At 42.8% G+C, this 13,217-nt stretch overlaps 1 protein-coding gene across 2 annotated transcripts in view; it reads right to left on the bottom strand.

The window, feature by feature from the left end:
• Positions 1-13,217, bottom strand: part of PREX2 (phosphatidylinositol-3,4,5-trisphosphate dependent Rac exchange factor 2) — a 390,423-nt gene that overhangs the window by 165,492 nt on the left and 211,714 nt on the right. For both annotated transcript variants that reach the window (XM_044293224.1, XM_044293225.1), the window contains exons 20-22: positions 8,818-8,954; positions 407-527; positions 129-313 (exon numbers count right to left, since the gene is read on the bottom strand). In XM_044293224.1, coding sequence (XP_044149159.1) covers positions 129-313; positions 407-527; positions 8,818-8,954 — 443 coding nt within the window. The remainder of the gene's footprint in view (positions 1-128; positions 314-406; positions 528-8,817; positions 8,955-13,217) is intronic.

Below are 13,217 nucleotides of genomic sequence, written 5' to 3'. Positions count from 1 at the left end.
TGTCTAGCCCAGTATAACACAATATCTAGTGTGCGGTTCTCTACATGAGATAATTTTTCTATACTCTTTGTTTTTTCATGAGGGTCTAAGTTTCCCTTTTTTGTATTCATACTCTTAGCAGTTCTCACCTTGGAACTTAAGCTAAAAAAGCCCTTTGGTTCTACCATCTTCTCCACTACGTGACATTTGATTCCTGCTGTGCTGTCATATTCATAAATGACTCCGTACTCCAGGTGAACGTTATCCACTGTGAGGCTTACATGATCCTTCTTTCCGTCTATTATTGCCATGGTACTAAACTTGTCAATAACCTCTTTGGAAGAGAAATAGACATGAATCAATGATGTGTGCTGTGAAAGCGGAACTGTGTAAAAGGAAAATGTTGAGAAGTGTAACCTGACAGTACCTTCTACTTTGCAATCAAAACCATCCCCATCATTTTCTCCTAGAGGTTTGGGGTGTGTAGGCTTCAAGATGTCTTCCTTGGCACTCTCAGTACTGTCATATATCCACTGTATGGAATCTTGCTAAAAATAAAAAGAAGACAGACATGTTAAAAAAGAAATTAATTCAGCTTGTTCTGTTTACTCTGGACTGGACTACTATATGTAGTGGCATATAATAAAGAGGCAGCCTAAAAAAAATAATTACAGAATTCATGTTGCTGTAGAAGTTATTTTAGGCCAGTCTCTCTCCTCATCTTGCCTGGGCCAGGGAGCAACTATATTGGACGTGGGACCAGTGGGCCTCAGTGCTGTTCACTGATGAAAGTCGATTCACGCTGAGAAGAAATGATGGCTTCCAACTATGTTGGAGGCATCAAGAAGAGCGCTAACTGTTGTCACCAGATGAGCCTTTGGTTATGGTGGTGTTACAGTGTGGGCAGGTGTGTCTAGTCAATACAAAACTGCCGTGCACTTTGTGACAAGCCCGTACTACTTGAATAACATCATGAATCCAGTCATTGTACCTCTGCATGAACAACACAAGCCTAATGTCATCTTCATGGATGAGAATGCCCCAGCTCATCGAGGTGGCTAGATTAGGGAATGGCTTCTGAAGATTGGGGTACCTCAAATGGAGTGGCCTGCACTTTCCCCAGACCTGAATCCCATTGAAAATCTATGGGATCAGCTGAGTCGCTGTGTACAGGCTCGTAACTCTGTACCCAAGAACCTCAATGACCTGAGGGCCGCCCTTCAAGAAGAGTGGGATGCCATGCCTCAGCAGAGAATAAGTTGACTTGTGAACAGTATGAGACGTCGTTGTCAAGCTGTAATTGATGCTTTTTGAGACATTGACATTTTTTGTGGGGGTATACCCACCACTGTTGTTGGCTTTTGTTTCAATACATTGTTCGAGATAAGGGAATCACCATTGCTTGCTTCTACTTAAATGCCGACTTTCATGGAGCAGGAACTTTTTACATTTTTCATTCATATTTTTGGGGAGTAATGTATAGATAGATAGATGTCACAACAGTTTTACAGGGGCCTGTGCTGCTGGAGGAGGCAGGAGATTATTACTACTAAAATGCATAACTTTACATTTATCCACATTGAACCTCATTTGCCAACTAATCCCAACTAAAACTGGGCCCCCTCTTGCCCTGGGCCCCATAGCAGTCGCATGGTCTGCCACTATGGTAGTTACGCCCCTGTGTGCAGGACTTCATCATAAATTACATGCCCTCTCTGACAGTCTGTCCACCACACTGAAATATACTGGGAGCTCCGAGCTGCTGTATATTTCAGATATTATTTGTGGATTAATAATGATTAATGTGCTGGTGCTAATGTGACAAATAACCCCATGTAGATTGAGATCAACTGAGACTTTACACAGAATAACTTGGCTTTCAGCAGTGGATGTTCTCATCCATATGGAAGAGCTTAGAGCTAAAGACCACAACTTTAACTTTACCTTCACACGAGTTTGGCAGCCTTGGCTCCAGTTTCAGCATTCCCCTGCATTTTATGACTGACTAGAGAAGGGTATCCTCCCTGTTCAGGTACCATGAGATGGTCACTATTTTCCTTCTCATTACTTCCCTTCCTCAGTTCACCCTTTTACTCCTGTTCAGCCTAAGACTACTTTCACACTGGCTTTTTGGCTTTCCGTTTGTGAGATCCGTTCAGGGCTCTCACAAGCAGTCCAAAACTGATCTTTTTTTTTCCCAAAGCTTTATTGGGGGTTCCAATAAAATACACATACATTGGAATGAACTGCACAGCATAAACAACAATAGGCTGTACAAGAACATATAACAAGTAGATGATACATCTGTTGCTAGGATGGAATGTTAGTCTGCATGTCCGAGTAATCAGTGCTGGAGAGAAGTAATCTTTGGAATTTTCTGAATTCTTCCCAGTCTTTCCACTGGGCTCTAAACTTAACGTGTGAACAGTTTTCCCAAGCGGCTATTTCTTTAAATCTATAAATGGTATCTGTAACGAGCCCCTGCTCGCTCTATTCTGCTCTTACGGCACTCCTTGATGTGACCACAATATCTGCTGGTTCCACCGTTGATGATCCGGCCTCAAACGACCGCTCGTGTCGTTTTAATTCTCACCAAACTAACACCAGTCAGGCTGTATGCGAGTTCAAACTGACAAAATTCTTTATTGAATGCCCCACATATATTTATATTGACAATTGGAACACCTCTTTCAATTGGTAAATTGTAAAACCCCCTCTGATTGGCTATGTAAATGAGGTAAGCAGGGATTAGTTCAAGAGCTTGGCTGGGTGGCAGATAGGTGTGGCCATTGTCACAGAGATTCAAACCATGACCGTATCGACTTTACTTATTCAATGGTCCACAGCGGAAAGGTCGGACGATAGCCAATTTTGAGGCATTAAAAAACGAGCTGCCATCAGCATTCTTTTTTATAGAAAAGGGACCCCAGTGGCAGTATTGGGAGGGGATAGGCTTAAGAGGGCTAGTTGAGGGGAAAGCGATACGGATGATTTGCATACCGCATTGCCTCTATCAAAGATCTCTGTCCACCATTTGTGAATTAATGGACAAGTCCACCAAATATGGTAGAAGGTGCCTCTCTCCTCCCCACAACACCAACATGTGCCCGTCTTAGCTAAATCATATCTACAAGTGATGTCAGGGGTTTTGTACCACCTCGTAAGAACTTTGTACCCATTTTCTTGTGTTCTCACACACCTTGAGGAGGTATGAGGCCCCATGAATAACTGAGATTGATCTTCGGAAGAGAATGCGATCTCCATGTCTCTCTCCCAGTGACCAATAAAAGCTGGTTTTGGCATTAAGATAGGGGAGCTGAGTCTTTTATACAGTTGCTAAATTGGCTTTCGTGGGGGAGTATGGCTACAAATCATGCTTTCAAACCATGTGAGTGGTCTGAGTAACGTGTGTTGTGGAATGTGTTTAGATATGTATGAGCGTAGAAAAGAAATTAAAGGGGGATATGCTCCAGCTCTGGGAAGTAGTGAGATAAAGGAGATTTTGTCCCCCACCTCCCCACTTTTATCAAATAAAGAGAGTACAGGAATCTCAGAATTTTGGATCGAAATCGGAAGACTCTATCTCAGTTCAATTGGAGCTAGGTCTATTAGGTCTTTCACCTGTTCAAGAGGGGAGGGTAGTGGAACACCCCAGGCCGAACTTCGGAACCATTTCCATGCTCCAAGAGTGGCTTTGACTGTTGGACAGGTGTTCTGTGTGTTGATAGGATTGGTTTGAGTATCAACCAGTAGACCCCTGAAAGATGATTGCGAGTTTGAGACCTCCATCTCTACCCACGACATGTGGGGCATCTACCTGAACCAATCTATGGCTCTTGACAAAAGAATGGCTCTGTTATAGAGTGAGGGATAAGGAAGGCCTACGCCCCCAAAGGCCTAGGCCTTTGGAGGACAGGCAGGGCCAGACAAGCTTTCTTCTTGCCCCATCTAAAAGAGCGGATATGTTTAGCTAGTCTTAGGAAGTAGGATTTAGGGACGGGGAGAGGTAATACTTGTTGAAGGTAGCTTAGTCTAGATAGAACTAATTATGGGACCATGTTTTTGTGCCCAAACCACGAAAGCATAGGGAAGTGTAAAGTAGCTAATTGGTCTTGTATGGAATGTAGTAGTGGAATGTAATTGGGGTTTTTGGAGGTCAGGGCAGATCCTGAGCCCCAAGTATGTTAGGTAGGGGGCATCCCAATTGAAAGGAGAGTGTTCCACTAATTCTAATCTGATCGGTATCCTAAGTTCAATGCTCAGAACATGTGATTTTTTCATATTAATTTTAAAATTGTATAGGGGGCTAAACCTCTCTAACAGATCATAGATAAGGGGTAAGAAATTACCGGATTAGTTGTTAATATCAAAAGGTCATCAGCGAATGCTGCTACTTTTTGTTCCTGGTTACCTAATTTAAAAACCACAATACTGTTTTCCTGGCAAATAGCTTGGAGTAGTGGTTCCATGATCATCACAAAGACCAGAGGGGAAGGTGGGCACCACTGTCTAGTTCCATTCCTGATGGGGAATGAGGGTGAGATAGTATCATTCACAAGCACCGATGCTGAGGCGTTAAGGTACATAGAAAAAATAGCCTGTATGAAAGTGTCTGGGAGGCCAAACCTGTCAAGGGTAAGACGCATGGTCCCATTGGACCCTATCAAAAGCCTTTCTTAGCATCGGTGCTGAAAAGTACTAGAGGGTGTTGAGTAAATCAACAACAGAATGTCTTAAAACAGAAGAAAATACGCCTCCTGGAGTGCCCTAGTCAGAGTCCTGACCTCAACCCGATTGAGATGCTGTGGCATGACCTCAAGAAAGCGATTCACACCAGACATCCCAAGAATATTGTTGAACTGAAACAGTTCTGTAAAGAGTAATGGTCAAGAATTACTCCTGACCGTTGTGCACGTCTGATCTGCAACTACAGGAAACATTTGATTGAAGTTATTGCTGCCAAAGGAGGTTCAACCAGTTATTAAATCCAAGGGTTCACATACTTTTTCCACCTGCACTGTGAATGTTTACATGGTGTGTTCAATAAAAACATGGTAACATTTAATTATTTGTGTGTTATTAGTTTAAGCAGACTGTAATTGTATATTGTTGTGACTTAGATGAAGATCAGATCACATTTTATGACCAATTTGTGCAGAAATCCATATAATTTTAAAGGGTTTACATACTTTTTCTTGCAACTGTATATAATTGTGAGCCTTCCACTGTTTAATTTGGTTCATCATGAATTTAGAGACCTTGTCCCCATATGCAAAATATTTATATTGCGAGTGTAGGAAGTATTTGGTTGAGGTAATATTCGGGTGTTTTTTTAATTTGGCCCGTAGAGCGCAAAGCTGAGTTTTATGGACAGTTTCCAGTTTTTGTATCTCAGAAAAAAGTGCATCTATACGTGCCATTCTTTTTTTGTGAAAGCCCAAACAGATGAATTGGCCTCGCATGTAAGCCTTGTGGGCATACCACAAAATGTGGGGAGAAGTGTCCGGGAGGGAGTTTAATGAGAAGAAATCATCTAGGAATTTTTGCACCTTTTCTTTAAGTTCAGTTGAAGAGATTAACTGTTCATTGAGCCTCCATTTAAATGCTCTTGGGGACATATATGTGGTGCTGAGATGGAAACCAGTACAGGCGAATGGTCCGACAGATGAAAGGAGTCAATTTGGGCCTTAGAGCAGCGCTGAAGGTGTTCTTTGGATATTAATATATAGTCTAGTCTTTGGTATGTACCATGTATGTTTGAGAAGAAAGTATAATATTTTTCAGAGGGATTTAAGGCTCTCCAAATATCCACCAAATGCAGATTATGGATTTTTTTTTACGCATATAGCCAAAGGCTCTATGCGAGAGGGCAGATTTTTGAGATGAGGAGTTCACAAGAGGCTTCAGGGTAATATTAAAGTTGCCTCCCATGATGACTACACCTTCTTTAAAGGTCTCGACAATTGGAAAGAGGGCATAAAACCATGCAATTTGGTTGGTATTAGGTGCATAAATATTAATAAACGTATACATTTGATTAGCAATAGTGCCCTTCAACAATATATATCTACCCTCAACATCTTGTATATGGGCACAATATTGGAAAGGTGTTCCCTTGCAAAAGCCCACACTAGCCCCCTTAGTGGCCGAGGAGTTTGAGCCGCAGTGAAACCATATGGGGAAATTAGAGTGAGAGAGATTTGGGTAGTGGTTAAATTTGAAATGCGTTTCATGTAAGAGGAGAACGGAGCATTTTTATTTTTCAGATGAGAAAATATCTGGCATCTTTTAGAGGGGGAGGTAAAGCCCTTGACATTAAATGAGGCTGTGTGCAAGTTCGCCATCTCACTCTAATTTGGGGTAAGGACAAGGCCATGATTCTATCTAAGGGAGCTAGATAGCTTATGCTTAACCCAATAAAGTCAACAACCCATAACATAATAATGGAGCGCGTCATGGGAACCTCTGACTTAGCAATCAGAGAAGCATCCACTTAAACATAAGTCAACATAAACAGAAAATAACCAGTAGGAACAATGTACCATAGGTATTTTCAATACCAAAAGCGCACTTACGCTATGTGAAATTGGGTTAGACATAAAGGAAAAGGGGGATAGAAGTGACATGTATTATCACCCTTTACAAGATGAGGATCCAATAAGAGATCAGGAGGATCAGGTTGTATAAAGTAGACAGAAAGGGAGAAGAGCAGCATGTGTTAAGAGAAGGTAGAGGGGACACGAGAGGTCAGGTGGAAAATAAACACCCAGGATGAGATGTGTAAAAGTGCACAAAAGCAAGTTCATCTCCCTCTCCCATAGGTAATCTTCTGGGGGTTACTCCTGAGATACCTCTCAGCTCCTGAATGGAGTCCGAATTTTAGATATCCAGCGGGTTGATCTTCAGATGATCATAGACTGGGTCCAAGTCCAGGAACGAGGTAATAGACATTCTGCAACCTTCATATATAAGCCCAAAGGGGAATGATCATCTGTATGGTGTGTTATGTGCTCTAAGCCAATCTGTCAGGGACTTTAAGGCTCTTCTTTTTTTCAAAGTGGATTGATCGAGGTCTTGGAAGACTAAGATGTCATGTCCATTCCAATTCACTGACCGGGTCTTTTGTGCTTTGGCAAAAATGGCTTCCTTTAGGGGAGCTCAGGAACTTGCATATTACGTCCCTTGGTGGGGCTGTGGGTGCCGGTTTAGGCTTCAGGGCTCTGTGTGCCCTCTCCAGAAATCACTTCATGGGCTGAATCTGGCCCCAGGAGATACAGGCATATCTGGACTACTGTATTTGGGATATCTCCCGTAGCAACCAATTCCGGTATGCCCCGGAAGTGTAAATTATTGCACATCCCGCAATTTTCTTGGTCTTCTATGGCACTATAAAGTGAGTTTAGATTGGTTTGGATTGCATGCATTCGCTAGGAAAGCGCTGCTTGGTGCTGAAGAATGGCAGTCTGAGAGTCCTCAAGGGATTCCACCCTTCTCCCTAGGTGCCGGACATTTTGCTTTATAACCGACAAGTCAGTACTCAGTGGCTCAAGTGCAGAGGCTAGGGAGAAAGCCAGTGCCTCTTTCAAATATGTGCGGGATATGGGGAGACTATCAGGTTTGTCCTCACCTCCTTGCACTTGATCCGACAGCTCCATCTGTTTGTAGCTTGCCTTGCATGGTGAAACCGGCGCCATCTTGGACTCCCGGGCTATGTAAGTGGAGGTGGCTTTCTTGATAAATTTCTCCATGTCTCCTCCACTTATTCCCATTGTATGATGTCCTGGGGTGTCCCCAGCGTTATATCTCCCTATCTTTACCATATTGGATCCAGGACCAGGCAGTATGACCAGGCTGAAAGTGTGATCTTATACACGGATCAGCAGCTTCAAGCAGCCATCTACTGCAGGCGCTAGCTCTGCACCCTTCCAAAAACGGATCAGTTTTGCCCTTATGCATTCTGAATGGAAAAGGATCCGCTCAGAATGCCTCAGTTTGCCTCCGTTCCATCTCCATTCCGTTTTGGAGGCGGACACCAAAACACTGCTTGCAGCGTTTTGGTGTCCGTCTGACTAAACTGAGCCAAACGAATCTGTCCTGACACACAATGTAAGTCAATGGGGACCGATCAGTTTTCTATGACACAATCTGGCACAATAGAAAATGGATCCGTCCTCCATTGACTTTCAATGGTGTTCAAGACAGACCCGTCTTCGCTATGTTCAGGATAATACAAATGGATCCGTTCTGAACGGATGAAGATGGTTGTATTATCTGAACGGATGCGTTTGTGCAGATCCATGACAGATCCGCACCAAACACGAGTGTGAAAGTAGCCTTAGTCTGTTTCTTTCTTAGTTTTGTTAGTTAGCCTTTTATCTTTAGTTATCTCATTTGACTTTTAAGTACCATGCAATTGTTATTACTTTACTCTTTCCTTCTTTGTCCTGAGAATGATACAGTATATACAATTATTTCTGTATTGCCTTCAAGCTATGAAACACATGTTGGAGTTTCTAATATGTTTAATAATTTTTTTTTTAACCATAATGACCCCATCCCCACAACATCCCCTTTTCAGAAACTGCCCAGGGCAACGTAGACATGGCAGTTGTGACAAAAAAAAGTCACAAAACAGGGTTTTCAGACTTTTTGAATACCACAAAACTGGTGAAGTGGAATAATAAATTCCCTCCATCGTGCTTACAAAATGACTCTATATATACCTGTTCACATTCACGTTCAATGCAAAATATTAACACACATAAAAACTGTGCATTGGCTGTGTTATCTTCCCTGGTGGCAACATCATAAATCAAGGATATTAAGTGAATGACTGACCTGCATGGGGCGCCGGTACTTCCTGCAAGCCGTCACATGGGCAATAACGCTGGCATGGCTCTCCTTGCTGACATTGATCCCATTCACTTTGATAATACACTGTCCAGGGTGAAGACCAGCAGCTGCTGCCACGGTCCCTGCAGGACCCAATATGAGAAATTACCAATCTCAATTAAAATGACATTGCTGTTGTTGATTTACAAGCTAGCTGCTGATTAAGTTGAATATGTTGCTTTTAAGATGAGAAAAGCAATTCAGAAAGATGACACACTGCTGAGATATATCAATTTAAGCACTCAGAAAAATAGTTGAAACCAGTGCACTTTGGGTAAGGTCAGAACTGCGGCAATGACTGTTTTGCAACCCTTTTGACACTGAATAATTGGATTATTTTACCAAAACCCTGTGAAGGAATCTGAAATAAGATTTATCTGTCTTATGTAGAGTAGGAGACATTCATCATCAGGAGAAGAATACAGTTTGGGCTCATTCAGACGAGCAATGTTAGGTCCAGGTGCTGTTCAACTGTGGAACATCGACTCATTATATTATAGTCAGTGGCCACATTCACAAGTGCCATTTTCCCCATGGGCCTTGTATTCTCGCCCATAGTGGGGAACGGGCACGCAAGAAAAATGGAGCTAGAGCTCGCTGGTCTGAATCTATCTTCTTCTATTCTCAAAAAATACATACTAAACCACAATATCAGAGATTCCTGGGGGATGAGACAAAGCCATTGCCTGGTACAGCAGCTAAAATGTTATTGCTGCAATACCTCATAGGATGTAGAATTACAACCGCCATCCCTGAGATTGCAGTTCCTTTCAAAAAAAGAATTATAAAAGTAATATTACAGTAGACCTCTACTTATGAGGGTAATATATTAAAGGCAGTCAGACACCAGGAAATTCACAGTTAAACCAGGCACAACACTTTGTAGGGCTAGCTCAAAATAATGATACCTTTCACCATTGCTTCATTCTGGAGGAAAAGTACTTTTAAACCATATGCAAATGAGCAGTTAAGAGCACAGAGGATGGGACGAAGCCATTCCATGCACCCTTGCTCCTCCTGCTTTGTCTGCCAGCCCTTCCCTTTCCTTCTTTTTATTTTATTTTTATAAATTCTTTATTTATGAAAATTTTAAGAGAACATACAAAATCGCGTCTATTAACATAGTGTAAGATACATCATCGCTCCAGTGTCAGAACTGGCCAAACATTAGCTGGTACAGAAAGAGTACTAGAGAGGTATTGAGCGAGAGGGAGGTCCAGTAATGTAAAACTTGAGCGGATGCTGGATGAGTATCTCCTGAAGTTCGGAGCAGTAGACACATTTTTTATTAAAAAAAGGAAAGGAGAAGAAGAAAAAGAAAAGAGAATACCAAACAAATGGACAAAAACATAGAACCATCAACAAAGATGGGGCATATACATATCAGAGAGCAGTTGTCAGAGTTCAAAATATTGGAAGTTTGTATTATAATGTTTGGATAACTATATAACTTCCCTTGAAGGGATACAGTAGTCCATGTGACTATAGCTGGTAGAAGTCAGAAAATTCAAAGATGGATGTCATTAACATTCGTGCGAATGTCAGAGTGGCCCACAGGCGTTTAAAGGGTTTCTACCACCAGAAATACTGTTATGTAGCTGACTGACATTAGCGATGCGCCCATGTCAGCACTACATAACAGTATGTTTCTAACAGTAGTTCCTGCAGCCGTTTTTGTTAAAAACGTACTTTTATAGATATGCTAATGAGCCTCTAGGTGCTATGTGGGCGTCATTAGCACCTAGAGGGCTCCGTTCACTAACCAATTCAGCCGCCCATCGCGTCCCTCCAGCCCACCCCGCTCCTGTTGATTGACGTGAAACTTCTCAGTATCGAGTACCAATTCCCGCGCCTGCGCCGTGCGCTTCTGTATTCGGCGCAGGCGTAGTGAGTGAATGCCGCGCTCCTGGTGCCGGCTTTCTCATTGTAACGTAGTTGGCGCAGGCGCAGTGAGGAAGCCGGCGCCGGGAGAATACAGAAGCGCACGGCGCAGGCGCGGGAATTGGTACTCGATACTGAGAAGTTTCATGTCTTTCCACAGTAGTCAAACATGCTGCGAGTAATGTCGCGGACCAAAGTACTCTTCTTTATTTTTGGAGGTTTTACCCATAGCAGGTGCAGGGTCTCATCTCCCATCAAAGATCTCTCTATGTCTGTGTACAGTCTAGTGTTGTCGACCCTAGCTAAATCTACCCATCTCTCCAACTGTATGGCATGTAAGTAGGTCTGGAGGTCAGGGAGAGAGAGTCCTCCCTTTCTAGTTTTCTTAAGTTCGGAATAAGCTAGGCATGGTCTTTTTGTTAAACCATAGAAAGGTGGTGAAGAGGCTACGAAAATCTGAGAAAAATGTATTAGATAGTAAGATGGGAATGCATCTCAAGGTAAATAGAATCTGTGGAAGGACAAACGTAGCTAACAGGTTCTTTCTTCCTAGCCAGGAAAAGAAGGGGACTTTGATGGAACCCAAGAAGGCCTTAATATTAGTAAATAGGGGGAAGTAGTTTAGTCGAAAGAGCTGGTCTGGGTCAGCAGGGATCATAATTAAGTGTTTAATAGCCTCCCTTGGCCATTGGAAAGATGAGGAGGACTTATTCGCACTCAGTTAATTTGCCGGTGCTGTGACATTCAGTATTTCTGATTTATCATAGTTTACTTTAAAATTGCATATCTCCCCATAGTCCTCAAATATCTGCAACACCTCTGGGATAGCCTCCCTAGGATTGGTCACAAATAATAGCAGATCATCTGTGAATGCTGCTAGGGAGTGAACGTTGTTGCCCACTCGCATTCCCTTAATTATAGTGCTTACCTTGCTTAACAACATTTCTAAAGTCAGTATAAAAAGCGTGGAAGAGAGACAGCAACCCTACCTCATGCCATTTGTGAATCGGAATGAGGGGGAAAAAAATAAGTTGACCAGGACCTTGGCAGAGGGTGAGTTATAAAGGGAGAAAATGGCTGAGATAAACAGTGGGGGGACACCAAAGTGGCTTAGTGTTTTCTCCATGAAGGTCCAGTTAACTCTGTTAAAAGCCTTCTTGGCATCTGTGCCTAGAAGGACTAGTTTTTTTTTGTGTTTTTTAGCATAATATATGGCATTGTAGCACTCCCTTTGACAAATCCTACTTGTTCCTCACCAATCAGATTGGGAAGTAGTTTTGCGATACAGTGACTAAGAAGCTTGGCCCATAATTTCACATCCACATTAAAGGATTTCTGGCATCAAAAAAAATTGTTATGTAGCTGGCTGACATTAGCGATGTGCTAACGACAGCAAAACATAACTGTATGACTTTTATCTCCCTGCCTTCCGCCGTTCGTGCGTATAATATGCAAATGAGCCTCTAGGTGCTACTGGAGCGTTGCTGCAGCACCTAGAGGCTCAGTCCGTTTGGCACGCCCTTGTAAAGGTGATTGACATCCTCGGTCCCCTCCGTGCCCCGCAAATCCCTCGCCTGCGCCGTCCATTTTAGTATTAGGCGCAGGAGCAGTGAGTGAAGGACGGCAGCAGGCGAGCGTCCTTCACTGACTGCGCTGAATACTAACCGGGACGGTGCAGGCGTGGGATTTTACAGAGGAGAAAGAGGATGTCAATCACCGATACAAGGGCGTGCCAAACTGTGAGAGGATGGAGCCTCTAGGTGCTGCAGCAATGCCCCACCAGCACCTAGAGGCTCATTTGCATTTTACAAAAGTCATTATTTAGCACTGACGGCGGCAGGCAGGGAGATATAAGTCATACAGTTATGTTCTGCTGACATTAGCACATCGCTAATGTCAGCCAGCTACATAGCGATTTTTCAGATGACAGAAACCCTTTAAGTAACTACTGGATTTTGTTGGGTCTTTTCCTTCTTTTTGTATTATAGTGATGTGAGCCATTAATGCTTGTGGAGGTAGTGAGGCCCCTTGGAGTAGTGAGTTACACATAGCCACAATGTGAGGGAGTAAGGTCCTACAAAATTTCCTGTAATAGGTGATGGGAAGGCCATCAGGATCTGGACATTTCCCTGTTGGGACACTGGACAGGACTTCCAATGCCTCTTTGTCTGTAACTGGAGACAATAAAGAAGTTTTGTCCAAGTCAGAGAGAGTGGGGACTTGGACAGAGGCCAGAAAGGAGTTGATCTTCTGTTCTAGCTAGGCTGGGTTTCCAGATTGTAAATTATAGAGTGAGGAGTAGAAACGAGTTAATTCCTGGGCTAGAGAGGGAGTGGTAGTGAGGTTACTGAGATTAGTGAAATTTGATGTTAGAAATAAATGCTTTATCTCTTTGGCCCCTCAACATCTGCGAGAGGATCTTCGATCCTCTGTCTCCATGTAGATAGAGCTTATATTTAACAGCT

Source organism: Bufo gargarizans, chromosome 5 (genome assembly GCF_014858855.1).
Source record: "Bufo gargarizans isolate SCDJY-AF-19 chromosome 5, ASM1485885v1, whole genome shotgun sequence".
In the NCBI taxonomy this organism is placed as follows: Eukaryota; Metazoa; Chordata; class Amphibia; order Anura; family Bufonidae; genus Bufo; species Bufo gargarizans.
The sequence above is the reverse complement of the archived record's forward strand: the minus strand, read 5'-3'. Positions and strand labels throughout refer to the sequence as shown.